Source organism: Toxorhynchites rutilus, chromosome 2 (assembly GCF_029784135.1).
Source record: "Toxorhynchites rutilus septentrionalis strain SRP chromosome 2, ASM2978413v1, whole genome shotgun sequence".
NCBI lineage: Eukaryota > Metazoa > Arthropoda > Insecta > Diptera > Culicidae > Toxorhynchites > Toxorhynchites rutilus.
Window position 1 is genome coordinate 151980669 of NC_073745.1, and position 26528 is coordinate 152007196.

Below are 26528 nucleotides of genomic sequence, written 5' to 3' on the forward strand. Positions count from 1 at the left end.
GGGAACCCATGCTAAGGTAATCTTGAATAATTTTTCGACCAAAATGCTCAAGAGATGTCTTATTCTTGTTAGGAAATAAGATGAGCGTTTATCAACTTTCATTGAGCGGATTGCCTCTATTGAGCTGAGACTGTATGAAAAAATAAAATAATGGTCGATGGGCAATGTTCCAATGATCCCTAGTGCGTAGTATATCGCACCCAGTTCAGCGGCATACACGGAACAAGGATCTTTGAGTTTGAAAGAGGCACTGGAATTTTCATTGAAGATGCCGAAGCCAGTGGACCCGTTTCTGAATGAACCGTCAGTAAAGAACATTCTATCAGATCTAACTTTCCCATATTTTTCCGAGAATATCGACGGAATAACATTGGATCGTAGATGATCTTGGATTCCATGAATTTTTCGTCTCGTGGACAAATCAAAATTGGCAACTTTTTCCATTATCTATATTGCATTTTTTTTAAGAGATAATGGGGTTTTTTTTTTGAGAGAGATCATTGGTATTGTTCCACTCACAGAGGCTTTTCCCTATTCATAATCACGGCCCATTGTTACTTAACGTTGCTGAGCCATTTGAAAATAAATTCAGTATAAAAAAAGAGAGAGAGTTATGCAAAATGATTTGCTTCAGATTCTAAAAATTATTCTTTACTTCAGAAATAAGTCGATTTCGTTGCGTCTTAGCTTCGCAGTTGTTTGTGTGATTTAAAAATTCAATAGAACAAAGATACGTACAATGTTTCAGTTTTAGTATTAGCTTTAGTGCTATGTTAGTGGTCTTAAAATTTATTTTACTTTTGAACAAACCATTAAGATTTTTTGTAGAATATCATGAGCGAATAAATAATCACGAAACGACATTCCTATCCCTTGTGATTCGTGAAGGACACTATCGTTGGATTAGCACAGTCAATCCCTATTGATCCACTCGCAAAATTGGGAATTACTTCCAACCGATCGAACTCAATGCGTCATTTGCTTCCCACACGTTTGGCCGCCCAGTAGCAGCCGACAATCTTGGTAATTGGATTACCATTATCCCCAGCAGCTTCATGCGATTTGAACATGCTTTCTTTTGGTCATGAACAACGCAAAACGCCATCCCTTTTTGTTTTGCTCTTCTTTTTTTCTGTTTCACTCGATACACGTGAGTCGCCGGCAGCCTCTGCGGTTCAGTCATCCGATTAGCGCGGGTTTGCACCATAGGCCCTTCTTCACGTCACGGGGAGTAAGTATTCTTCGGCTCCCGCGACGGCCACAGCACTGACCTGCATAAGTCTATTCGCAACGCATTCATTCCGAGGAAAATGAACGAAGCAACACGCACAAAGTGAAAACACCCGTGCTATTCCAAGGCATCATCAATCGGGCGAGAAAAAATAAAAACTTGCTGAAATCCGTGTAAAGATCGCTTTTCCGTCGGTTGGCTGTTGAGAAATGGCAAATCTCAAGGTATGAAAAACAAAAGCGAACATAAATAACGCGCGATTGGGTGTTTCCTAAACGATCGTTTCGAATGGTTGATTCAGTTTATTCAAACGATGGGAAATCGAGTCGAATCGTCTGATAAAATTGGGGTTCGCAAGTTTCCCAATGACATTTGCACACCACGGAGAAAAAAATAATCGGCAACTGGCGAAATTTATCGAATTAAATTCGATTCGAACCATTGGACGGGCAGTCTACAACTATTGGGCTGTGTCATTCGTTTTTTTTTATTTCGTGAACTAAAGTAGTCTGCTCAATAGAACAGCGGGTTCCTAAGTTCCTAAGCGACGGGAAGTCAGAGCACCCATATATAGAACATGATCATGAATAACAGATTCTTGGTTAGGGATTATAGGAACTTTAGATAAAAAATTGCAAAACTTTAAAAATTTCTCACCAAATGATTTCTTATTAGGAAAATAATAAAAAAATCATAATAAATTGAGAATTTATTTTTCCTTACAACCAACTTTTTATGTCCATCGATGCTGGAATGTACCCAAAAAACATCAAATCAAAAAGTGAAAAACAATAATGTAAATTGAATATCAATATAATTGTGAAATTCTTATAATGCACGACAACAAAAATTAATTCGACGCCCGCTACAATTTAAGCATTTCCATCGAACACGACCCTGGCCCTGGCAAACAAGCGCCTGCAGCACATTTTCCAAAACAACTTTTCCTTCTCAGCAGCACTGAATCTACACACCATGCCATAAGTGAAAGCATTTTCATTACAATCATCATCCGCACGACAGGTATATGGTGGTTTTTACAGTTGAAGCATAACAATTCGGCCATCAGCAAGTGACCGTGACGACAATGTGTATCTACGCGTATGTGTTTGCGTTTGTGTGTCTGTGTGTTTGCGTGGGTGGTCGTAGTAGAATAAGTGGATCAATTTCTTTTGTACTTGACCATCCGCTGTGTCGGTATTTATTGTGGGGGCGGCGAGCAAATGTGGTTTCCAACCATTGATGTTTATTACAAATATCATGCAGATATTGAACAGTTGAATTACATTGATATGTTCAATAAGTGAATCAAATAATCTCAATTTTCCTACAACAAACTTCAGATAGTTTAACCCATGACAGAGTAATGAGCGTTATAAATTTGATAAACATATACATTCTCGATAAATTGAACACACTTTGGAATCAAAGTTATTCGAAATTCCATTTAGTAGAAAAAACAACGTTACAATTTTCCAAAATTTGAAATACGTAGGCTGCTATTTTTTTATGCATCAAAACATTTACTGCTATCGAAAAACTCGTGTATTGTGTCAGAGCTCTGCATAGTCATAGTCAACTGAGGATAGTCAGCTGACTAACTGACTGATTATATCCATAGTCAGTTAGTAATGACTTTTGGCTTCTTCACGCAGTTTCTCCGCCAAAACGACTGAACAGTGAGTCGGGCGTTTAGTCGCTATCTCCCTCTACCGACTCGACTATATCATTTCATTCTTCCCAGTGAAATTGTCCTCATTGCATTTTGAAGTTACTTCCCCAAAAATGAATTCGTTCCTCTCTTTCTCTCTCCCATGTACATGTGCATGCATCTATGTTTGAGTTCAACGTGGTTTGACATACGCTACAGGTGAGCTAGATTTTGTTTGTATCGTACACGAAAATTACTTACACGTATAAAATAACGTGCAGTGTGTGCGCTATTTTGCACGCCTAATACTAACTAATACTAACGCGAGGACCTTTATAGCATACTTGATAAATGTCTAAGTTCGTTGGTTTGAGTTCACGATGGGTAGACAATAAACCGTCCATTGATTCATTTTGCAGTCAAGTTACTTTTTGTTGGCGGCGACTGCCGAAGCAGTTCTAGTCGAAGCGAAGCTGCTGAGAGTAGAGTCGTTCCTCATTTTTCACCTTCGAAGATTTCGTGCCCTGTATTGTGTAGGTAGAGCAGTAGAGTTCCAATGAAAATGGTCATCTCGAATTTTCAAACGGGAATTTCTCAAAAATGTTGATTTCACGATAAAATACCCCATGCAAAATATTTGCTCAATCGGACTTCATTTACTAGTGTGGCAGACGTCAAAATTTGAGTTTTTTGGAAACTCATAAATCATCCAAGTGGGGAGTACATAAAATTGGGGGTTTAAAAAAAATTATGCCAAATAATTTTAAATTGCATGAAATTTCGAGATTTACTGTCATTTCGAATATTTTTTTGTCAAAAATTACCTTTTTTGCACTCGATCGTTTTATCGTCTGAAAAGTCGATTTTTGACAAGATTTTTTTAGATAACAATAAATCTCGACGTTTCATGAAATTCTAACTCATTTGGCATCATCTTTTTTTTTATGATCCCAATTTCATGGATTTTGGCGATATTTGACTCAAATTTTGACGTCTGCGACACTAGTAAATTCAGTCCGATTGGGCTAATATTAGGTTGGGGAAAAAGTTATCTATTATTTTCTCGATAGCTAATTTTTGTGATCAATATCTCGCGTAATATCGATCATACAATTTCAAGTTTAGACTCATTGTAAAGGTGACATATCACACTAAAAAAATCTATTGCTGTTTTTTTGTTTGTTACATTCAGTTGTTAGTAACAGGGTGTTAACAATGGAAGTATACAAAGAGAAAATTCGGTACATTTTACACTTTTCCTTATATAAAGGCGACAATGCAAGCCAGGCCGCTGAAATTGTGAATGGTGTTTATGGTGCCGATATTTCAACAGTAAAATACGTGCAACTTAATTTATTTTTCAAAATTCTCCATTTTTTGAAAATTTGAATTTATCGGCTTAATATCGAAGCTGTGAAATTACATCCACACGCGGAATCATTTGAGGGGCTTAGAATGAAAGGGGTGTAAGTGATTTGATCGGTTTCTCTTCATCGACTTTCTCTTTAGTTAATAACTCAACTGCAAAAACGTTCCAAATTGAGTTTACTGTAGAATCCGATAAATGAGGTTCTGTATTCTTCCGCTTTGTCAAATACAGTTGGGAATGAGTTTGTAGCTGGGTTACAATGAAAAGAAAGAGTCGATGATGTCATTTACACCCTTTTCATTTTGAGTCCCTCATTAATGATTTTCTGTTTTTTTTTTCCTTTTCCACTTTTGATCAGTATTCATTGCCATAGGGTGGTTTAAATATTATAGAATAACATGTAGAATTTGTTCTCATTAACAGAAATCTGAAATTTAAAATGTGACTATACAAATCAACCTCCTGACCATAGTGCAATTCCAAATGAAATCTAACTAAAAATGCAAACTTAAAACCTTGTATTTGATTTGAACAAAAGTTTGTATTTCGTTTGGGTTGGAGGAAATATGAGTATTCCACAGCATTTGGGAATTTTTTGACTCAAGTGTAACTTTTAAAAAGGGCGTATCGATTTTAGCAAGACAAATCTTTGATAATTTATATCTCAAAAACTATGAGCCCTACCGAAATGTCGTAGAAAGAGTTATAGATTATTGATGTCCAAACGTGAAAAAATATACACTGAGAAAAAAAATAGTACTTTTCTTTATTCAAAAAAAAAATTAATTTTCAATATCTAAAATATGTATACCGGGTTTTATACAATCGATTAACTAACCATCACGTTCACAATAACGTCAAATGGGTGATGAACTTTTCGTCCCGGTGAGCATTAATTGAATATTATTTATGAAAAATTGTAGATAGAAGAAAAATTTTCAGGTTTGTTGAAAAATCTTCACTCACTCGAGAATATTAGGGTAAATGATATTGGTTTGTCCGATTTGGGGTGTTTTTACGCAACTAGTAACTGCAAACCGATTTTTCTTCATGAGAATAACACATAATCGATACTAGTTTGGGTTTGTTACAAAGCCCCAAGTCTCTAGTTGCTAATACTACCATAATGCGTTCAAATTTCTATATTTTTTAACGATTTTCCTCAAAGAGGAATTATGATCATGGTTTGACCACCCCTGATCATGGTTTGTCCAAAAAAATTTCATGGTTTGTCCGGTTTTAGAAATTACCATTTTTGAATGAAAACATTCGAATTCTCAAGTAGATGTTGCGTTTATAATTGCTTGAGTTTACTGTCATCATATTGATCCATTCATAATTTAGGCTTTCTTCACAATATTGCATTTTCTTGAGCATTTTAAAAGTGTCCACCTCAAGACACGCAACATAAAGAAACTTTATTTCTGCTCTGCGCGAAGAACACAATGAACAAACTGCAGCGCACCAAGCGGTTGCCATATAAATCATGTGGACAAAACAACATTAGTGAATTGGACAACTCATGATCAGAATTGAGTTCATCAAAATGCGTTAATTTAATAGTTTAGCTATGTAAATCTGATACAAATGGTGTGCAAGAATGATATTTACAATATTTGTAAGTGTTATAATCCAGAAAAGGTTTGAATACGTGCGAAATAATCATCTGGTGATTAAAAGCTAGCTCGAATGAGGGCCGCATTGACACCAATAGATGGTGTATTTTATATTCCTTTAAAACATGTGACTCCGTAGCAAAATACTATAAAACTACTGTAAATCAAGAAAAAGACAATTTTATTTACATGTTTTGAAACATTCGAATACCTGATTTGACAAAGGTGTGCTGAATTAGAGCGTTCAAAAAAGTGAACAAACCATGATCATATTTTCGACAGGACAAACCAAAATCATTTACCTTAATTTACTTAAAATGAAATGATATACAAAATTGCTGGAGATATGAGCAAATTATTATGTAACCGATTTGGTGTGGAATGCTGGAAATTATTCTATAATATTCTCTATGAAAATATTCTTCATATAGATGAGAAGGTCAACAAAATTATGATTTTGTTTGACGTGAGACTACGTCTTCATTAGAGAGCGCTAATTCAGGAAACACAAGTTTCAATAAAACATAACGGGTGGTGTCCAAGACGCAACCAATACGTATTAACGTAAGACTGCGAAATTAATCAGCTTTTATTGCTCCCGAAATTTAACTAGGAAGGAACAAGGGAAAGAATTAATAATTAACCTAATTAAATAATTACTACATTTTGTTGGTTGCCCGTATGTGTGATTTTGTTTTAACTGCTTCATCCTCAACGTATATTGTTGACTGATCGCTGATCTAAAAATCGAAACCACAGAGCGATACTATATATTCATGATTGAATGGTGTATAATAAAAATAAGTTCTACCTCTCGCTCGATGCAACACGGAATCGACTATCAAATCAACAGAGAGAAACAGCATACATATTCCATAGCACAGGCCCTTTTTGTTTTCAACAAACACATATTAGATGGCATTGAATGCTTCTTCTGAGCGAAACGATTAACCGGCAAAGCAGCAATATTTCCAAATTCACCTACTTCAACAGATAAGGTGGTTGCTCGCTGTCCAAAGTGAGTGGTGAGTAAAATTGGTGAAACCTGCATGTGTTATTCGTTATATGTGTTACTTGTTTATTATTTCTACCATATATTTTCTAGACTTGGACATTTCCTATTAATATATGTATTTAGAATCAAAATCAATAGATTAATTGAAGAGTTATTAATGCTCAAAATCTATATACTTTTCCACCCGAAACATTGAAACGGACTTCTGTGCTGAAAGGTTAGACATAGTTCCACGATCGTTGCGATCTTTTCCTCAGGGGACACACACTTGGTCCCATGCGATTTATATTTGTTCCCTCACTACCATTAATCCACATTTTTCTAATGAACAAAACACAACATTGATAATAACTTGAACCTATATTTGGCAACGCACAGCGCAACAATGTGTGCGTGTGATACACGAACACTGTGCATTTTTAATTGTAATGTGTATCATAATACAGCCATTCCAGACAATACAGCATCGTTAAAATGACCATTTTGATTTTTGAGGTGGTCGGAAAAAATTTTCCCCTTTTTGTCATCAATTTTTTTTTTTTAAAACTCCGTTCTCCCCCCTAGGGTGATTTTTCCGTTTTCATAAAACTAAAATTTCAACGTCTGCGACACTAGTAAATAAAGTCCGATTGAGCTGATATTTTGCATAGGGTAGTTTTTCGTGGGGATAAACATTTTTGATCAAGTTTCCTTTGAAGATTCGAAGGTCACTTTTTTCCCATACATCCATTGGCATTCTAACGTTTAGTCTACGGAGACCAGCTTCCAGCAATATATTCCATAACTTACTGCGCTCAGTATTCTCTTGTTACATGTAGTTTCACGTAGCGACGGAAGTTACCGATTCGCCCTGAAAAAAAAAACAATTCTACCACATCAACAAGGTATGAAAATATAGATTTCATAATCTGGAGCAGGCCTATGCAATGAAAACACGATTTTTTCCTATTAAATAAAAACTGTGAGACGACAATTTTACGAATAAGTTAATAGAACTTCTCTAGTCCGCTCTACTCTTGAATACGCGTGCATAGTATGGTCTCCCTACTACCAAAATGGAGTCCAGCGGATTGAGGCTATCCAGCGAAAATTCGTCCGTTTCGCCCTACGTGACATGCCCTGGAGGGATCCTTTGAATCTACCAAGCTATGAGGGTCGTTGTAAATTGATCGGACTCGATTTGCTGAGCTTACGTAGGGATGTAGCGAAGGCAACTTTAATATCAGATCCGCTCTTTCAAGTTAGATATAGTTTTAAGTAGATATTAGTTCAGTCCTGTTGATAGTAATGAATGAATAAATGATAGTACTATGAGATACTTCACACGTATTCAGGGAAAAAAATTTGGGGAAAATAAAACGAAAAACTCAAAACGCTTCTTTTTTTTGAACGTCAAAACTTATCGAACGAATAATACCACATCAAACTATCTAACTGCCCACAGTGCCTACAACTCAGCTGTATCGCGTAGTTGTCCGAGGAATCTTCTGAGAAGATATCACGACTACTCAGAACATGGAAAAGATAAAAAACATGGAAAATCGCTTCAGAAAAATGTGGAAAAACTACTGTACAAAAAACGCGTTAAACGTAAAATTCTTTTGTACATAAAAACCAAACTTTCTAACTGAACTACATGGCATTATTTACATTCAATATGAGAATCTTATCTCATGCGATCTAAAGAACACTATTCTCGGCCTCCACTATATGTATTCAAATCAAAGAAACACACAATATCATGCCGGGGGTTGTTCGGGTTCGATTCCCGCTCTGGTCGAAGGATTTTTCGTTAAAGATATTTCTCCTGACTTGCACTGTGGTCACGCGTATTCCAGAGCTTGACACTCAGAACACATTCAAGGCGTGTTATTTGACATAGAAATCTCAACTAAGCACTTATAAAAATGACACAAGTAATACTACGTCGAGAAGACTAGTTCTCTCTAGAAACGTTAGTGCCTAAGAAGAAGAAGAAGAAGAAGAAGAAGAAGAAGAAGAAGAAGAAGAAGAAATGAACAAAGGTCTATTTCCATGACGCAACTCATTGACAATATCGGCAGAAATCGAATGCATTGTTATAGAATCAACGGCCTCTAATAGATGTTTCCTAACGATAATATATACGATATACGATTACGATTAGATGCGATATACGATTAGATGCGATATCAATTCAATACACTATCATTCATGACGATACACATCACAGTCTCAGATGTTAATGTGTGGCAACAACCAATTAATCATCCCACGATAAATAATATATGAACCTCACAGTTATTTACGTGTCGTTGTTTCGTTTGAAACAATTATGATGCTCTGATCGAAAACTAAGAAACTATGTTTTTTTTTAATTCCAGCTCAACATTGAGACTGTTTTTAATTAAGTATATACACTTTCAAGTATTCGTTAGAGGTTGACTGCTTCGTGTCTTACCAGTTGAATGCAAACGGTTTGCAGAGAGACGAATAAATAAAAATTCATCACCCGAGGAATAAAATAGACGCCGAACAACGGACCCATGAATGAATGGATGTGTGATGACGAACGATGCCACTTTCAGTTAACTAGTTGAGATGCGAGGTTGCTTTTCCACGTTGATGAATCGATTCATCATTGGTTGCGATTCGTAACACCTGTCGCTTGGCTCCATGCGTTTGGAACGGTATTGAAAAGAGAAAATGTGTTGCGTTAAGAAATGTAATACACTATTGAAACTTGGGATTTTGAAACAAGAAAAATTCAAAAAACCAAATACTTTCATCGTGATCGAATCCCTCAGCAAATCGTGCCCCCGGTCAATGACCCTTGTCTTTCCAATGCAAACTGCACCATCCTCCTGGTCCTCCCGAGCGTTTCTTTTAAATGTCAACTCAATCACACTTCTCATATGCCAACACGAAGGCGCAAAAACCATAAATAAAACTTTAAATAACCATGCAATTTGCGAAACACCGAAAACCTGTTACCTCACAGTTCAACCTGACTTGCGGCCAGTATGGAACCACTGGGTCCGAACAAACCAATCCTTCGGGTAGCTTTAGTGGACGGTCACTCAGTTATAATTATTTCTTTGGTCCGTCGAAAGCAACACGGCACATTACCAAAACAGACATCGTTCCCAACAATCAAAACTTTAAAAATAAAATTGAGACCGCCTGATTTTCGTTGGCTTGGAAGTTTGACCAGGTCAGGTCTACACTTGCTCGTACTCTAGACTTCCATCTATTTATCTCGTTCGACTGGGGGTTGGTCGATGATGATTGAATCGATTGATCAATTGAGTGATGGGAAGATTATTGGAAAAGTTGGAAATTATATGCATTGGATGGTAAGCATCAGCAGTTTAAGCAACAAGGGGCGTTCTGCTACCAAATAGTTTACAGGAGTTTCATTATGGCTGGGATTTCAATTGAGTCGGCCATTCCCTAAGCTCAGTTTGATTGATTATTACAAACAATTTGGAAATCGCTCGATTATCATATCTTCAAATGATTGACTACTTAATGCAGCGGCAATTTCACCGAATTATATGAATTTCGAGTGTCAGAAGGGTTTTAAAAATGAAATCGACTATGAAGCAACCATATCCCTTCGGGGAGGACCCATCGAAAATCTATATCCAATGTTGCACTTGTGCACTGTTCGCAGTCGCTGACCGGCTGTTATGTAACATGATAGCCTCTCAACCTTCAATTTTGCGTATATTGCTCCGTTGCTTTCACATATATACCGCCACGGTTCCGCTGAGTCAGCACTGAAAATCGGAACCAGTTTTCGGCGTTTTGTGTATCTCTTTTTTATTACTGTGGGGTCTCTTTTTTTCATTTCTTCGCCCGTCAATACCTTGACCTTCAGGTGTTTTGGAGTAATGCAGCGATGATCGAACAAAATTGGTTACCTCAAATTGTAAATAGAACTATGATTGTTGCGTGCATTGAAACCATACCTTTTAGTTTACTGTGTTTCGGGTGAAGAATGTAGGACTGGCAATTTATGTTATCGAAAAACCAGTATATATGTAGTGTCATCTGAGATACCGTTGCCGCCCCTGTGTGAAATCCGAAATACAACACTTTTTGTCACACGCGAAAGTGCTTTAGGTTCCATTCGAATGCGAATAATTTTTTTCAAATTGAATACACAATTGTTCTGCCTTACTACAGTGGTAGACATTCGTTTTTCCGTACCCTATTTCTCCTCAATATTTTTAAAAATAAGTCGATTCTTTGTACAGTTTTGCTCATAAAAGACGATTATTGTTCATTTTCATCGAATTAATTCTAAAAAAAACGTATAAATTCACCTTTTGTTTTCTAAGTAATTCAAATATGTGGAATCAGGGTGGACATTCGTTTAGCCGCATCCTAAAATTTCAATAAAAGAAAATTTGTGTGCAAATTTCGAGTCCAATCGGTAGCTAATATTTAGTATGTCCACCTCCATTTCGGATCACTTTGAAAACTCGATTTGGCATCGAGTCAGACAGCTTTTAAAGTGTTGCCATATTGATTATAGTCCAACATTCCTGAATTACTGCCTTGAGACTGGAAATGTTGTCAAATTGTCATCCGTTTGCATAGACCATCTCGGCCAAGATTCTCCATAGGTTCTCTATGGGATTGCAATCGACTGCCAGCAGGTCATTCAAGAAGCGGAATGTCCTTCTCGGCAAACCATGCCTTCGATTGCTTGGAAACGTGGATCTATGCATAATCCTGCTGAAAAAACCACATCCTCGGTAGCGTTATTCTCAATATGGCCAATCAAAACGTCCTCCAGTAATTGAAGATACTTTTCGGAGTTCAGTCAGGTGAAAATGAAACAAATGGGAAGCTTGCTGTGATAGGAAACGGCTCCTCACATTGTCAAACTTCCGCCCCCAAAGTTTCGCTTCGATCTCACGAAATGCCGTTGACTTAAATTGTACCAATAGCAACTGTAACAGTCCGGACCATCCAAATTGAGCTTTTTTCGCCGGAAAATACAACATTTCTCCATTCTAGTTTCCATTCCATGTATTGCCGGGCGAAAATGAGATGGTTCTGCTTATGGGTGGCGGTCAGTTTCGGCTTCCCTTGAGGTTTCTTCCACATGATGTTCGGTGACTCATTCAAGATGCGCGCAATATGCCTCTTCGTTACTGGAACAACCGATTCTCCCTTAATGTATGAGCAGGACATCGTTTCCTAGTTGCTTCGTGTCTTATTGGACCTTTAAGACGCAAAGTAACTTTGGTGTTCCCATTTGTTGGTCGTTATATCCCATATTTATGGCACTATTTAATGAAATTCCGTACCACTTTCTCAGATAGATCAATTTTTGGTACGATCGAGCGATCAGAAAACTTTTGTTCACTGAATATCTCTATTATTTTTCGCCCCTCTTCCGTCAATAGAATACCTTTCGCCATTCCTTTAAATTCTACATAAATCACTAATCTGACCAACTTCTTACGTTGCACATCTAATATTTATCTTGTAAATTGAACATTCCCAAGTATTTTTTTCAAAAAACACAGATAAAGGCTGGGTGATTATGCAACACTCGATTTTTAAGCCCTGCGGCGAAACGTATGTCTCAGGAAAAAACAACGTTTGAATGTTTATATCCACCGATGCCGCCTTATGTATGTGATTGTGACGCGCGTTCTTTCAATAAAAGTGACTTAAATATACTATCACTACAGCAAATAAGTATCCCGATAAAAAGAACATTCCTAGTTGTTTTGTAAGTGTTTCAAGTTTTTTTTTCAAGTGCGGCTAAACGAATGTCCTGTATCACTGTATAACCCTTTTATGGTCAGGACTATAGACGATAGAGTTGAATTCCATGATCGTTGAGATGGAGAGCGTCGTATGAACGGTACGTGTCGACGATTATTGTTTCTTCATCGAATCACAATTTCTCGCGTCACTGTGCAATCGCCTACCATGATTTCAGCAACGCAATATTTACATACACGCTATACAACTGGTTTTGCAATCCGAGTATGTGCGATTTGAATAATTTCAATAATTCATTGTACTCGTTCAACAAGTTTTCAAGCTTGTCGGCGACCCTTATATTTGTTGGTCACTTAAATCCGTACCTCCAATTAATGAGGTATGCTAGAGTTCATGCTTGGTCCTTGCAATAGTGTTGCAAAGAGTGTTCCCTGAAGCTGGCCTTTGAAATTTGTTATTCTTCCTCGTAATTTACCACTGGTCAATTTTGAGTATTGTTAATAAATTGATACTATTACTAGTTGATAATAGTTTAATTTTAATAACTTTTCGATCATGTCAGTACAGGTCGGACTCGATTATATATAATCGTAATTTCACATTCAACGTTAATTTTCGAATCCAATACATAATCGAATAACAAAAAAGCTATTTTTCTAATAATGTTTGACATTCACACATTAATGAAAACATTGTTTTCTTGAGATTCGATTATGCATAGGATTTGAAAATAATTGTTGAAAAAAAATGGCCGACTATATATAATCGAGTCCGACCTGTAATGAAACTTTATTTTTAATTGTATAAATGTATAATGTATAAATGATGTTTATGAGCTTTTTGTCATGATTTATTTTATGTTAATGAGAAATCATTAATTCTTTTCTATTTTTCGGTATCTGGCCGGATAGGCCAGTTTTATACCTACACTAGCTGACTCGGCAAACTTCGTCCCGCCTAAAATTATTTTTTTTATTTTTCCACGTTTTCCTACTAAACGCACGTTCATGGGTCCAATCGCAGAACTGTTCATTGATTGATCTTCTAATCTACCATTTATAAATATTTTTTACTATAAAATTTCAGTACTTCTACCAAAACTCGACATTATAATATCAGATTTTTTTCAGACACAATTTACCTGCAAGATTTTTCATCCACTTGCAAATAACATATTTCTCCGTTACATGGAATAAATGTTTGATACCGAAAATATGATAGAATAAAGACAGCCCTAAATCGGACAATTCCTTCCTCGAGTTCTGCTCTTGTCAACACATCCGGCAATCCTTTTTTTTTTGTATAGATAGAAGCAGATATAGGAGTGCGTTTCATCACAATAAAATCCATTTTCAGTTTCGAACAAGGATCAATTTCGCTAGCGCAAACATCAAATAGACTAACAACGCTTGTCAATATGTATGAATTTTTCGAATTTTCCCATTCTCCTTCAAAGTTTTCCTCGTAGAGAGGGGGAGGAGTGTATTCACCATAGAAACGTTTCGTGCCCCGTAAAACCGTCACATGACAAATGTGGTTTCATTGCTTGATTAGTTTTCGAGTTATGTAGAAATTTGTGTTTCATTTGTATGGCAGCCCCCCCTTAGAAAGCGGGATGAGTGTCTAACCACCATAGAAATATTTATTGCATCCTAAAACCTCCACATGCTAAATTTTTTTTTGACGTAGAACTACGTCTTTCATTAAGGGTGCCAAATCAGAAAACAGGTCACGTTTTTATGAAATAAAGTTAACGTTAAGATCTATTCTTGCCGCGAATGGATTTTGGCGATTTACATACTAAACTAATCGGAAATTCCCTAAGATTTGTTGAATATGCTATATATTAGAATCCCTTGGTTTGTAAATGGTTAAAATTCATGAAACCTTTAAGCGTTTCTATTTTCCCATACATTTGTTCAGTCCATTTGTGTTCTTTCCCGAACAGAGCTGTCTATAACGAGCAACTTATCGACGAGCAACGAAGGGGAAATCGTAGGATATAAAGTCACCGTGAACAAAGGAAAAGAAGAAGAATGAAGGAGAATACTTGCCTAGAGTATTAACAGTGGATCTCGCTGAGGCAAACTTTCATGCGGCATCGGACTGTTTAGTAATCCAGTTCACTTTGCTTTCGCTGCGCTTCGATTCAACTTGGATATCGTCGTGTGGTTTTTCCAGTTCGTGTTTCGCGTTATTCGTATCGTGTGTTTTTCTTTCCGCGTCATAATTTGGACGCTTCGCATAGTGTGTGATGAGCAATAAGAAGAGGAAGGCTGGCTCGAGCCCTGCAAAAAACGAACGCATTGCCGGGGGCAATAAAATTTCGAGGCAAGCGTCATCTAATGATGCAGGCGATGTTGGTGCAGTGAAAAGCGCTCGCACTGAACCAAGCCTTCGCATCGAACAACGGCGAAGTAGGCGACTTCGGCGCGTCGGTCGAAAATGTAAACGTTATCCAGGCAGCAACCAGCTCCCCCCGCTGGTGGTGAACGCGGTTGCTCTTGACAAACTCATCAGCGAATTCGCATCGACGGGTGTTACAGCAAAGCACAAGCTGTGTGGCATAATTCAGTCTTTTTCCAAGCAGTGAACATTGTTTGTTTTCCGTCATAAGGGCTTCGATGGTGCTTTTGACATTGCATGAATGTATTAAATTGACGTTATGGCGAAGCAGGCGTTAAGTTTGTGCGTCAAAAAATCATTTGGGGAATACCAACCTTTTTAATGTAGTACTGGAATGTTATAAGTTATTTGGGTTCGCGTGCTAGTCGCAAAACTGCCTTCAACTAGGACTGCATATGCACTAGTCTTGATCATAATGAAGCAATGCTACTGTTTTCGAGGTTGTTGATATTAAAAAAGAGTTTATTTCGCTTGTTTAATCACCAAAAAAGTTCAGGAATTTTGTATGTGATTAGGTTTCGTAGCAAAACTTCCTCCACTAAGGGTGACAGCTGCGCTTAGCTCGAGTATGAGAAAGTAATGCAACTTTTTTCGAGGCCGGTAATATAAACAGAAGTGTTTCTTTTGAGAATAGCGCAAAATGATGAGAAGTGTTTATATTCCTATGGCGAACGCTTGTTTGGCGCTTGGTTTACGTTGTACGAACGATGCCTGGAGGTGCAATTCCACTGAGGCAATACTAAATAACATGTAACATGATATTTGATACTTGCAACTGTTGTTAATGTTGTTGTTTCCTCGCGGTGCCAAAGATATATTGATATAATCGACTGTAACCGAGTCTATGTCAATTGCGAAAAAGGCCACCGGAATAGCGTTCGAGATAAATTTTCAATTGCATTGACATGAAATAAATTGCGACATACGATCAGCTAGTGTATTGATCTGCGAAGGCAAGAATGAATCATCAATCAATTATCAACTGATTCTACAATGAAAAAAACATTTCAGAGATTGTTCTACTAAGCAGTTGTTTCTAAAATTTCACAGAATTAAAGAATAATATCCGAAGGTTTAAACAAGGGATTTTTATAATATAACAGTGTAGTTCTACGTCAACAATGCGGTCGTATCTTGAACACAACCTCCTATAATTTTTTTTAGTTTCTCCGTTTGGTTTTCGACGGATGCACCGTCGTTTCACTGCGTTTACCTTTTTGACGTAGAACTACGTCTTTCAGGAAGGGTGCCAAATCAGAAAACAGGTCACGTTTTTATGAAATAAAGTTAACGTTAATAACTATTTTCACTGTGAATAAATTCTCGAGATTTGCATACCAATCGAATCGGAAATTCTCTAAGATTTGTTTGATATGCTATACAGTACAATTCGCTTATCTCTAAACGGTTTAAATTCATAAAAACTGGAAGAACTTCTTTTTTCCCATACACTTGTTCTGCCGATTTGTGTGCTAATCCTACCCATATTTCGAATGTTAATAAAATGTTATTTTTCATGAGATGAGCAATTGAATAACTGTAAAATGTCAAGTGTTATCAGAACGCCCCAACTGCCAAGTTTTGATTGGCCCGATTTACGGTTTCCCCAACACAGACTTCAAAACCGATGTACCTGTGGAAATCCGCTTTGCAAATATGCATGCAAGTAGGGGGTATTTTTTCCCTCTGTGTTGTGTTTCACTAACACGGACTTCCAAATTAATGTGCCTGGGGGAATCCGATTTGCAAATACATGCAAGTCGGGAGAAATTTTTGGTGTTGAGTACTTTTGTACTCGCTTTGTACTGAGAAGCTTGGGAAAATCGTCATTTAAGATACTAGAGGTGAACGAACTTTCGCGGTTCGAGAACTACGTAAACATGAGATGTGCAATACTTTCAGAGGGAAATGTAAAATACAATGATCGTTTGACATTTTTTTCGTTCGCCGTTGTATGACATTGCCGGCCTTTTGAAAGTAGATTCACTGCGGAAAAAAGGGGCTTGGTTCAGGACCAGCATTTTTTAACTTTTCAAAAAAAAAAGAAGGAAATTGTGATTCAGCCTCTTTTTTCTTTTTTGCGCTCACCGACTGGTAGAAAACATGATGTAAGTGTTATACTTTACATATCAATGTTAATGTCGCCAACAACAAAAACTGAACAATTATTTTCATTAATGATATTTGAAATTCAGGGCGTTGGGTCAGGATCATCGTTTGCTATGTATTTTTCAAAAGCGTTGTTGTGGGTCACACCAGGAGGATTGTTTGTAAACTCCGTGCAAAAATCAAAATAAAACTTAATTTTTTGTGGGTAAACCTTTTTAATTTTTGAACATAGTCTTTTGTACACTGTGTTCGGCGCTGCTCTAGTTTGTTCATCCTTTTTGTATAATAGGATTTGTCATAGTCTTTAGTCTTCAGTTTAGTTACCCGTCTTTAGTCTTTAGTATACCCGTGGCCGAGTGGTTAGCGTCTTACATTATCATGCCGGGTGTTCGGGTTTGATTCCCGTTCTGGTCGGGGGATTTTTCGTCAGAGAAATTTTCTTCGATTTTTTTTATCCCTTTTGTTTTATTTTAGGCTCATTAGCATTTTAGCTGTAACAGAGACTAATTTCAATGGTGTACATGTCACATGTTTATCATATCTATAATTAGTACATTACACAGTTGCCATTTTTCGGCGTTAGAGTATTCCTTTCTATACCATTGCATATGGTACTCATTTACACAGTAGCCATTTAGGCGTAAGAGTTTTCTTTTGTTCTTCCATTATCCAGTTAGATCAGACAGCGGAGACAGTTGATTGATCATTGTTAAGTTATTTAAAGTACAGCAGCCCGATGTGTCATGCGGAGCAGAGCTAGTTGTATGGATGAATCAATCTTATTTCGACCGTGGATCGATCTCCATCGCTGATGATTGTTGCGTGGACGTAGTTATTCTGGGTTTTGAACTCACGATCGATCGCTTACTAAGCGAACGCGAGTTAGCAACGGAGGTACCCGGGCGGCGACAGCAACAATTTGCTGACAACAACATTGGCGGTCGTTGGCAATCGAGCCAGCAGAACGGGGTCATCGAAGTATGCTGACGACAACTTTGGATCAATAAACTTTGGCAGTTTTCGGCGTGGATAAGCAGAGGCACGAAACTGCAACTTTGCATTATGAACTGTAGAAAAATTTAAATAATCAAATAAAAGTTAGTTAGTGCTAGGCTATCGACAAGTGTGGTCGCGTTTTTTAAAAAAGATTATCACGTCCGTGAAATCTTAACTGGAGGCTCCGGCGAGATCCTCTAAAGCGGGAATTGTATAAAGTGTTTAGTGTAGTGCAAAACTCTTAAGAAAAAATTAGTGCAACCAAAATCTTGATTAAAGTGTTTTTATTGGTTCAAAGAGCCAGGTTGTGTTCGAATATTACTGGTTCAAAGAGCCAGGTACTACACATCGCAAAAGCGAACTACAAGACACCGAGGACCTGATCCCGATCGGCACCGCTGGCCCGGAGTAGCGGAAGTAAAACGGATACCCAAACGTGCCTGCTTGTAGATCCCCCGTTTACAGAGGACAGCCACCGAAAAGTCCAACGTGTGATGTTGGCCATATCCAGGACTAGGTCCTTTATGTAAGTTATTCTTCTATTTTCTATTTTTTAGAAACCTAAGTGTAGTGATTTTTCAAGAAAAAGTGAAATTTGTAATTCATTTCTCAACCAAAAATAGTGAACAGAGTGATTTAGTTCTTCAAGAGTGAAAACAAAAAAGCTAATTGCGTTTCCAAAAAATAGTTATTAAATCGTTTTGTAAAAATTAGTCGAAAAAAGAGTAGATTCAATTTTTATTTCGACAGAATAATGTCAAATCCAGGAGGTGTACCAATCCCTGCACCAGCTGCTGCACCTTTAACGATGCAACAGTTTATAGATTTAGGTAGGTTGCCAGATTTTATCCGTGATCTGCAACCATTCGACGGAAAGGCAACCGAGCTTTTAGCTTGGTTGATGGATGTCGAAGGCGTTTTTGGTATGTACCGAGACGCCGGGGCAACCGCAGGCCAAATAAATTTAATTGAACGTTCCGTGCGTAGAAAAATAAGAGGCGAAGCCGCCGATATTTTAAACGCAAATAATATTAAACACGATTGGGCTGACACTAAAAAGACCCTTCTGCTATATTATAGAGATAAACGTGATCTCAAAACGTTAGATTACGAACTGACCTCCATTAAGAAGTCAGGCAATGAAAGTTTGGGAAGTTATTATTCAAGAGTTAATGAACTCTTATCTTCGATTATAGCTCAAATTCAAACAGAAGAGAAATATTTTCTACACATTGATTCGCATATAGATTTTTTCAGAGAAAAATCTGTAGATGCATTTATTAGAGGGTTGGAGAAACCATTGTGCCAACTCCTCAAAACATTTAATCCACAAACCATGAACCAAGCATATCAATTCTGCTTGGATTATTATAATATGGATTCCCGATCAGCTCCATTTCGCAATGAACATCCCATACATATCCCCAAGCCGAGAGACTTTGATGTTTCAAAAATCCCTCCTAGACCACCTCTCAGGAAGTTTGCTCCAATTCCGACTCCCAGAAATTTTCAACCGTTCCAACACTTCCCATTTGACAGGCAAAATTTCCAAGGATTTAGACCTCAATTCCCAACTTCTCCTCAAAATTTTCAACCACCTCCTAGGCCCTGGTTTCCAAAACCACTACCTAGACCCGAACCAATGGAGGTTGATCACAGCATCCGATCTCGCAACATAAACTACGGTAACAGACCTCCTATAGACAACAAAAGACCGCACCCACATTCAAATCAGATACACAATTTCAAGCGTGTTGCACATCCGCTTGAATACACGGACGATCAACACTATTATGATTATGAACCTGAATATGACCATTATTACAATCATTATAAAATGGAAGAGGAACAAATTCTAACTGATGCTCATTGTTCTGGTGAGCCAAGTTCAGAGGAAACCGCAGCTGAGCAGGAAAGTGAACCTCAACCCTCTTCATCACAGACTAATTTTTTAGAATGGAAGCCGAGTTGGTAAAGCCAACTCTTCCGTATATTAATTTGAAAACTAACATTGGAGAATTCCCATTCTTGATAGATACTGGAGCGAACATTAATATAATTGAACCAAAATTAGCCTATTCGTATAAAATTTCTAAGCCATACAATTTTGAAGCAGATAACATTTCCAGTGCAAATGGTACGTTCAGAGCAACATCCGCAATTGATATAATATTCTTTTACCCGAAAATAAACCATTCCGCTCAATTTTTACTTCATAAATTTCACCCATTTTTTAAAGGTATTATTGGAACAGGTATTTTGAAATCTTTGAATGCAAAAATTGATCTTGGAAATAGTGTCATACATTTGAAAAAAGGTAACGAGACATTGGAAGCCCCACTTTTGCAGTACAGCTCAATAAATTCAACATCAAATCATTTATTCAGAACTGACCACTTGTCAGCAAATGAAAGCAGTAGACTTCTGAAAGTACTTGATGCACATAACGAAGTTTTTCATCAACCAAATTCCAAACTTACATGTGGAACAACCGTTGAATGTTTGATCAATACCACTGATAACATACCTGTTCATCAGAAGGTATACCCTTATCCTGCAGCCTATGCAGAAGAGGTTAAAAAACAAGTGGATAAATTATTAGCTGACGGTATAATTAGACCCTCCCGGTCAGCCTGGACATCTCCAGTATGGATCGTGCCGAAAAAGGCAGATGCTTCCGGTGAAAAAAAATTTAGAATGGTGATTGACTATCGGAAACTTAATGAAAAAACCGTTTCCGATCGTTATCCAATGCCTGAAATTGGTTATGTGATTGACCAATTGAAAGGACATAAATATTTCTCAACATTAGACTTGGCATCGGGTTTTCATCAAATAAGAATGAAAGAATCCGACATTGAAAAAACGGCATTTTCAATCAATAATGGCAAGTATGAATTTACTAGAATGCCATTTGGTTTAAAGAATGCGCCCGCAACCTTTCAAAGGGCAATCGATGATGTTTTAAGAGAACATATAGGAAAGATATGTTACGTCTACATCGATGATGTAATAGTTTTCGGTAGAGACTTAGAAGATCATCTTAAAAATCTTGATATTGTTTGCAAAACTCTGAATGAAGCAGGATTTAAAATCCAATTAGATAAATCTGAATTCCTCCATCAAGAGGTTGAATTTCTTGGCTACATAATAAGTTCTGAAGGAATTAAGCCGAATCAGAAAAAAATTGAAACTATCAATCTTTATCCAGAACCCAAAAACCTAAAAGAACTTCGTGGATTTTTAGGAATGATGGGTTATTACCGTAGATTTGTCAAAGATTTTGCAAAAATTGCAAAACCCTTGACAAACCTTCTAAGGGGGGAGAGTGTACCCTCATCTAACAAGAAAATTTCATTGAATGACAAGGAAAAGCAATGCTTTCACAAAATGAAAAGCTTACTTTCCTCTTCTGATATTCTCATTTACCCGGATTTCAATAAACCATTCATTCTCACGACTGACGCTTCTGATTTTGCAATCGGCGCAGTCTTGTCTCAAGGAGAGATGGGAAAGGATAAACCCATACATTTTGCTTCCAGGACCTTATCTAAAACAGAAGAGAATTGCTCAGTTCCAGAAAAAGAAATGTTAGCGATTTTCTGGGCACTTCAAACTTTTAGAAACTATCTTTACGGTGCAAAATTCAAGATTCTAACGGACCATCAGCCTCTCACTTTTGCTTTATCGCCTAAAAATACAAACGCAAAGCTTAAGAGATGGAAGGCTTATTTAGAAGAGCACGACTTCGAAATCATTTATAAACCGGGAAAAACAAACGTAGTCGCTGATGCTCTAAGCAGAATGGTATGTTCTATGACAGGAACTCAGCACTCTGCCGAGAATAGCGATGATTTTTACATTATTTCGACTGAAGCTCCGCTCAACTCCTTCAAGCATCAAGTAATACTGAAGAAAGGTCCAGATAAAACAACTGTCACGCATCCATTTCCAAACTATACTAGGGTAGATATATCATTATCCAATATTAATGAAGCTTCTATTTTACAGGTACTCAAAAATCACTTTAATATCTCCAAAGTAAACGGATTGTCAGCCGATGAACCCTTTATGGGACAAATACAGGAAGTTTACAAAAAACACTTTGGTAATAAGAGATCGTTAAAAATTCGTTTTTGTCAAAAAATACTTCAAGATGTTCAACAAGAAGACGACCAATGGGACGTTATCCGAAGCGAGCATTATCGTGCACATCGTGGTGCTGAAGAAAATAAGTTACAACTTTTGAGGAAGTTTTATTTTCCAAAAATTTTTCAAAAGTTAAAAGATTTTGTTACCAATTGTCAGATTTGTAACGAAAACAAATATGACCGAAAACCAATCAAATATCCACTTCAAGAAACCCCAATTCCAAAATGCTCCTTTTAAAATCGCCCACATAGATATCCTATTCCTTGAAAACGGCCACTTCCTAACCTATGTCGACAAATTCTCTAAATTCGCCCAAATCAAACCCATAGATTCAAGAGCCGCAGTTGACATAGTTCCTGCAGTTAAAGAAATCCTTTTAAAATACAATCCTCCGGAAATATTAGTCATGGACGGTGAAAAATCCTTCATGACTGGAGATCTGGTAAACTTCTATAATACCCATCATATCGAACCGTATGTCACAGCTACAGGACGGAGCGAAATGAACGGAATTGTCGAACGTTTCCACTCCACTCTTTTAGAAATTTACAGAATAACCAAGCACGAGAATCCAGAAAAATCCGTTACTGACCTACTTTTCCTATCACTGAATAAATACAATTCCACCATCCATAGTTCCACTGAACATACCCCCTACGAAGTTATACTTCCTTCCTCAAGAACTCCAGAAATTATAGAAAAAGTTTACAAGAACATTTCAGAAAAACAAAAGAAAGATTTAAAATACCATAATAAGTTCAAGAAAGCCGTGGTGATAGAACCTAATCAAGAGATCTATGAAAATGCCAGACAGAGAATGAAACATAAAAAACGTTACAAGAAAAATAAAGTTAAACAAGTTAACAAAAGCACCGTAACTATGGACGATGGAAGAAGGATACATAAAGATGATGTTAAGATTAGGAAAATATAATCTTGTTTTATTATTTTTTCTCGTTACAGAATTCTAATGTTCTTAAAAATAGTAATAACTGAAAAGATAGACGTTAAGAGGATAGACCATCTTCCCATTATTGCTTTCAATTTAGGTACCGCTAGAATTCAACAAACATCTCACTATTATATGCACCATTTCAATGTCACCTCTCTGAAAACACATGTAGAAATTCTTAAGATACAATTCGAGCAATTGAAACCCAATCAGTTTACAAGCCTTACAAAACAAACATTCGAACAGATTCATCAAACTCTAGAAAATCTAGCCCCTTCTCGGCGGCAAAAACGTTGGAATAGTCTAGGAACAGCCTGGAAATTTATAGCCGGAAGTCCGGACGCAAACGACTTGAAAATTTTAAACTCCTCAGTTAATGATCTTATCTCCAATAATAATCAACAAGTTAGAATAAATAGAGCACTTAATTTACAATTGAAAGAACTGGTATTCAAAACTAAAGACGCAATAGAACTGTCGAATTCAAAATCATTAGAAATATATTCAATGAACATTTTACTCAATTTGAAATATTTAGCAGAAAAACTAGAACAGATAGTTGATAGCATATCGTTAGCAAAAGCAGGAATCCTTAATGAGAAAATACTTAGTCAAGATGAAATTGAAATTTTATATCACGATGTATTCAAACAAAATATTACGGTTCATAATGCAGTGGAAGCCCTCAACTTTGCAGACACAACGATCGCAACGAACGGCAAGGAATTGACTCTCCTGATAAAAACCCCCATCTTAGATAAAAGGATATTCAATAAGATTCATGTTTTCCCTGTTACTAACAATCACAAGCAAATTCATCTGACAAACAGAAATTATTTAACTCACGAAACCGGCAACTATATGGTCAATACACTACAACCAACAATATACAAAACCTACGAAGTAGTATTCGACAACTCAAGATGCATACCAAATCTACTTTTTGGGAACCAAGCAACCTGTAACTACACCATGAATCCGCCAGAGGATCAAATCACCATAATCAATGACGAAAATATCATCTTAAACTCGGATAAAAACATTTCCTTCACTTCAACCTGCGGACTCAAAAATCGTACATTTACCGGAACATTTTTAATTACGTTCCACGATTGCGAAATCAACATCAACAACATATCCTATTCTAACGAAATACAGAACATGGTTGGAAGCCCAATCCAACTACCATTGGATGGAATTACAATACAAAAGCAACTTACAATAGCAAACCTAAGCTTGGAACATTTACACCACCTACACCTGGAGATGAGAAAGGAGATGGAATATATTCGATTGAACAACACAAGTATAGAATGGCCAGCTTGGTCCATTATGGGTGGAATCATTTCATTCCCCTGCATGATAATAGGTATCGTGATTCTTTTGAAAATCTTTTCCCACAGATCAGCTACAGTCAAAATAAAACAAATACCCAGTACTACACCAACACAGGAACCATTGAAGGACATTCAACCAAATCTCAGACCCATGACGATTAGAGATGTGATTCGGACGGAACCTCATCTCTAAAGGAGGGACGAGTTAGCAACGGAGGTACCCGGGCGGCGACAGCAACAATTTGCTGACAACAACATTGGCGGTCGTTGGCAATCGAGCCAGCAGAACGGGGTCATCGAAGTATGCTGACGACAACTTTGGATCAATAAACTTTGGCAGTTTTCGGCGTGGATAAGCAGAGGCACGAAACTGCAACTTTGCATTATGAACTGTAGAAAAATTTAAATAATCAAATAAAAGTTAGTTAGTGCTAGGCTATCGACAAGTGTGGTCGCGTTTTTTAAAAAAGATTATCACGTCCGTGAAATCTTAACTCGCGCAACCAATGTGGCTACAGAGACCCCCTTCCTTCGACTAGCAAACAGCAAAAGTTCCACAGGGAACGTTAACACCATTCAAGAAGATGAAAAATGGTCATTCGCTTCTGTAATCACCTCCTTATTTGAATAAAATCTTTTTCCCATCATCCATTTTCTCAAATTGGGGAACAAACCCAGCAAACATTAAATGGTATAATTTTGCACGTGCCAAGTCTTACAAGAAATCCGAATAAATCATAATCGCATATAATATCAATCAAAGTATGTATCGTGTATATTTGAAATCGCATAAAATGAAAAACTCGATTTTATATACCATTATCAAATTAAGTCGCAATTCGGTATAATAAAGATCAATTTTATGATGTACATTGTCGTAAAATATATTTAATCCACATCATATGCGTATATTACGCTGATGCAGTTTGTGTTTCGTAGAAGCGTATAATTTAAATCGATTCAGTACTTTTCTTTTTTTTCTATGTCTGTAATAAATCGTATATAAGTATGGCAAAAGTCGCATTTGGTGCTTTGACAATTCATCAATATATTCATATTAGATCGCAATTCAATTCAAACATAATCGCTATTATAGCCGGTCAATGTTGCATATTCATCCAAACAAATTCGGTAAGCATTTGCCATGTATGTATATGGCCTCCACTTTTGCATGCATATGCCAGTTAGGCGCATTATATGCCAACCAAATTTAAGGGCATATGATGTTATATATACACTTGTTATGCGATTTAATGTTTGCTGGAAATAGTAGTCCAAGAGAACCAAGTCTGACGAATAGGATTTGGGCTCTCGTTTTCGGAACATTGAACCTAAACCCCGGACGGAAATGGAAGACGTATTCCTACGTCAAAACTTAGTTTTGAAAAAGTCGTCTAGATTTTTTTTGAGATTCCAAGGTTGAAAAGTTTCTTAAATTACCAATGTTTCGTTGTAATATGAGATGGTGCTGCCAACTCCTAGGATGAGTTGGCATGAAAATCGTCCAGAAACTATGTTCATAATTTTGTTCTTCTTTTTTTTTGGCTTCAAGAGGCTTTTAACTTCTTAGTTCATTAACCTCTAGTTATTTTATTATGAAATGAAACCGAAGCATGGAATGATTCTGAATATCAGTGTTTGTTTCAGTTGAAAAAATGAAGTTTGAACTAGGATCAACAAAAAAATAAAATAAAAAAAAGAACAACTATTCCGCTACATGCTTTCAATTAGCCTGAGAATCAACATATACACCTTCCCCTCTCCTCCCAATAGTACATTGGTCCGTCGAGGCAGAACTCGCTCGTCGGTAGGAACTTCGTCTCTTAGGCGCCCAATCATTAAAAGATTCTGCTCCAACAGCCAGAACAAGTGTTCCACATAATTGAGCCCATAAAAGACAATGACAGCGAAATTGCTTCGGTGAGTCTTCAAAACGAGACCGTTTAGCGCCGGAACCATCATTC

The 26528-nt window shown here is 37.0% G+C and overlaps 3 protein-coding genes across 4 annotated transcripts in view; 2 read left to right on the top strand and 1 right to left on the bottom strand.

Moving 5' to 3' along the window:
* LOC129766236 (uncharacterized) overlaps nt 1-26528 on the bottom strand; it is a 204794-nt gene that overhangs the window by 61804 nt on the left and 116462 nt on the right. The window lies entirely within an intron of this gene.
* Nucleotides 1-26528, top strand: part of LOC129764178 (uncharacterized) — a 228558-nt gene that overhangs the window by 26145 nt on the left and 175885 nt on the right. The window lies entirely within an intron of this gene.
* LOC129764179 (uncharacterized) lies at nt 17932-25012 on the top strand. Its single transcript, XM_055763027.1, has 2 exons — nt 17932-18649; nt 22135-25012. The coding sequence occupies exon 2, from the start codon at nt 23246-23248 to the stop codon at nt 24755-24757; it is 1512 nt and encodes a 503-aa protein (XP_055619002.1). The 5' UTR covers nt 17932-18649; nt 22135-23245; the 3' UTR covers nt 24758-25012.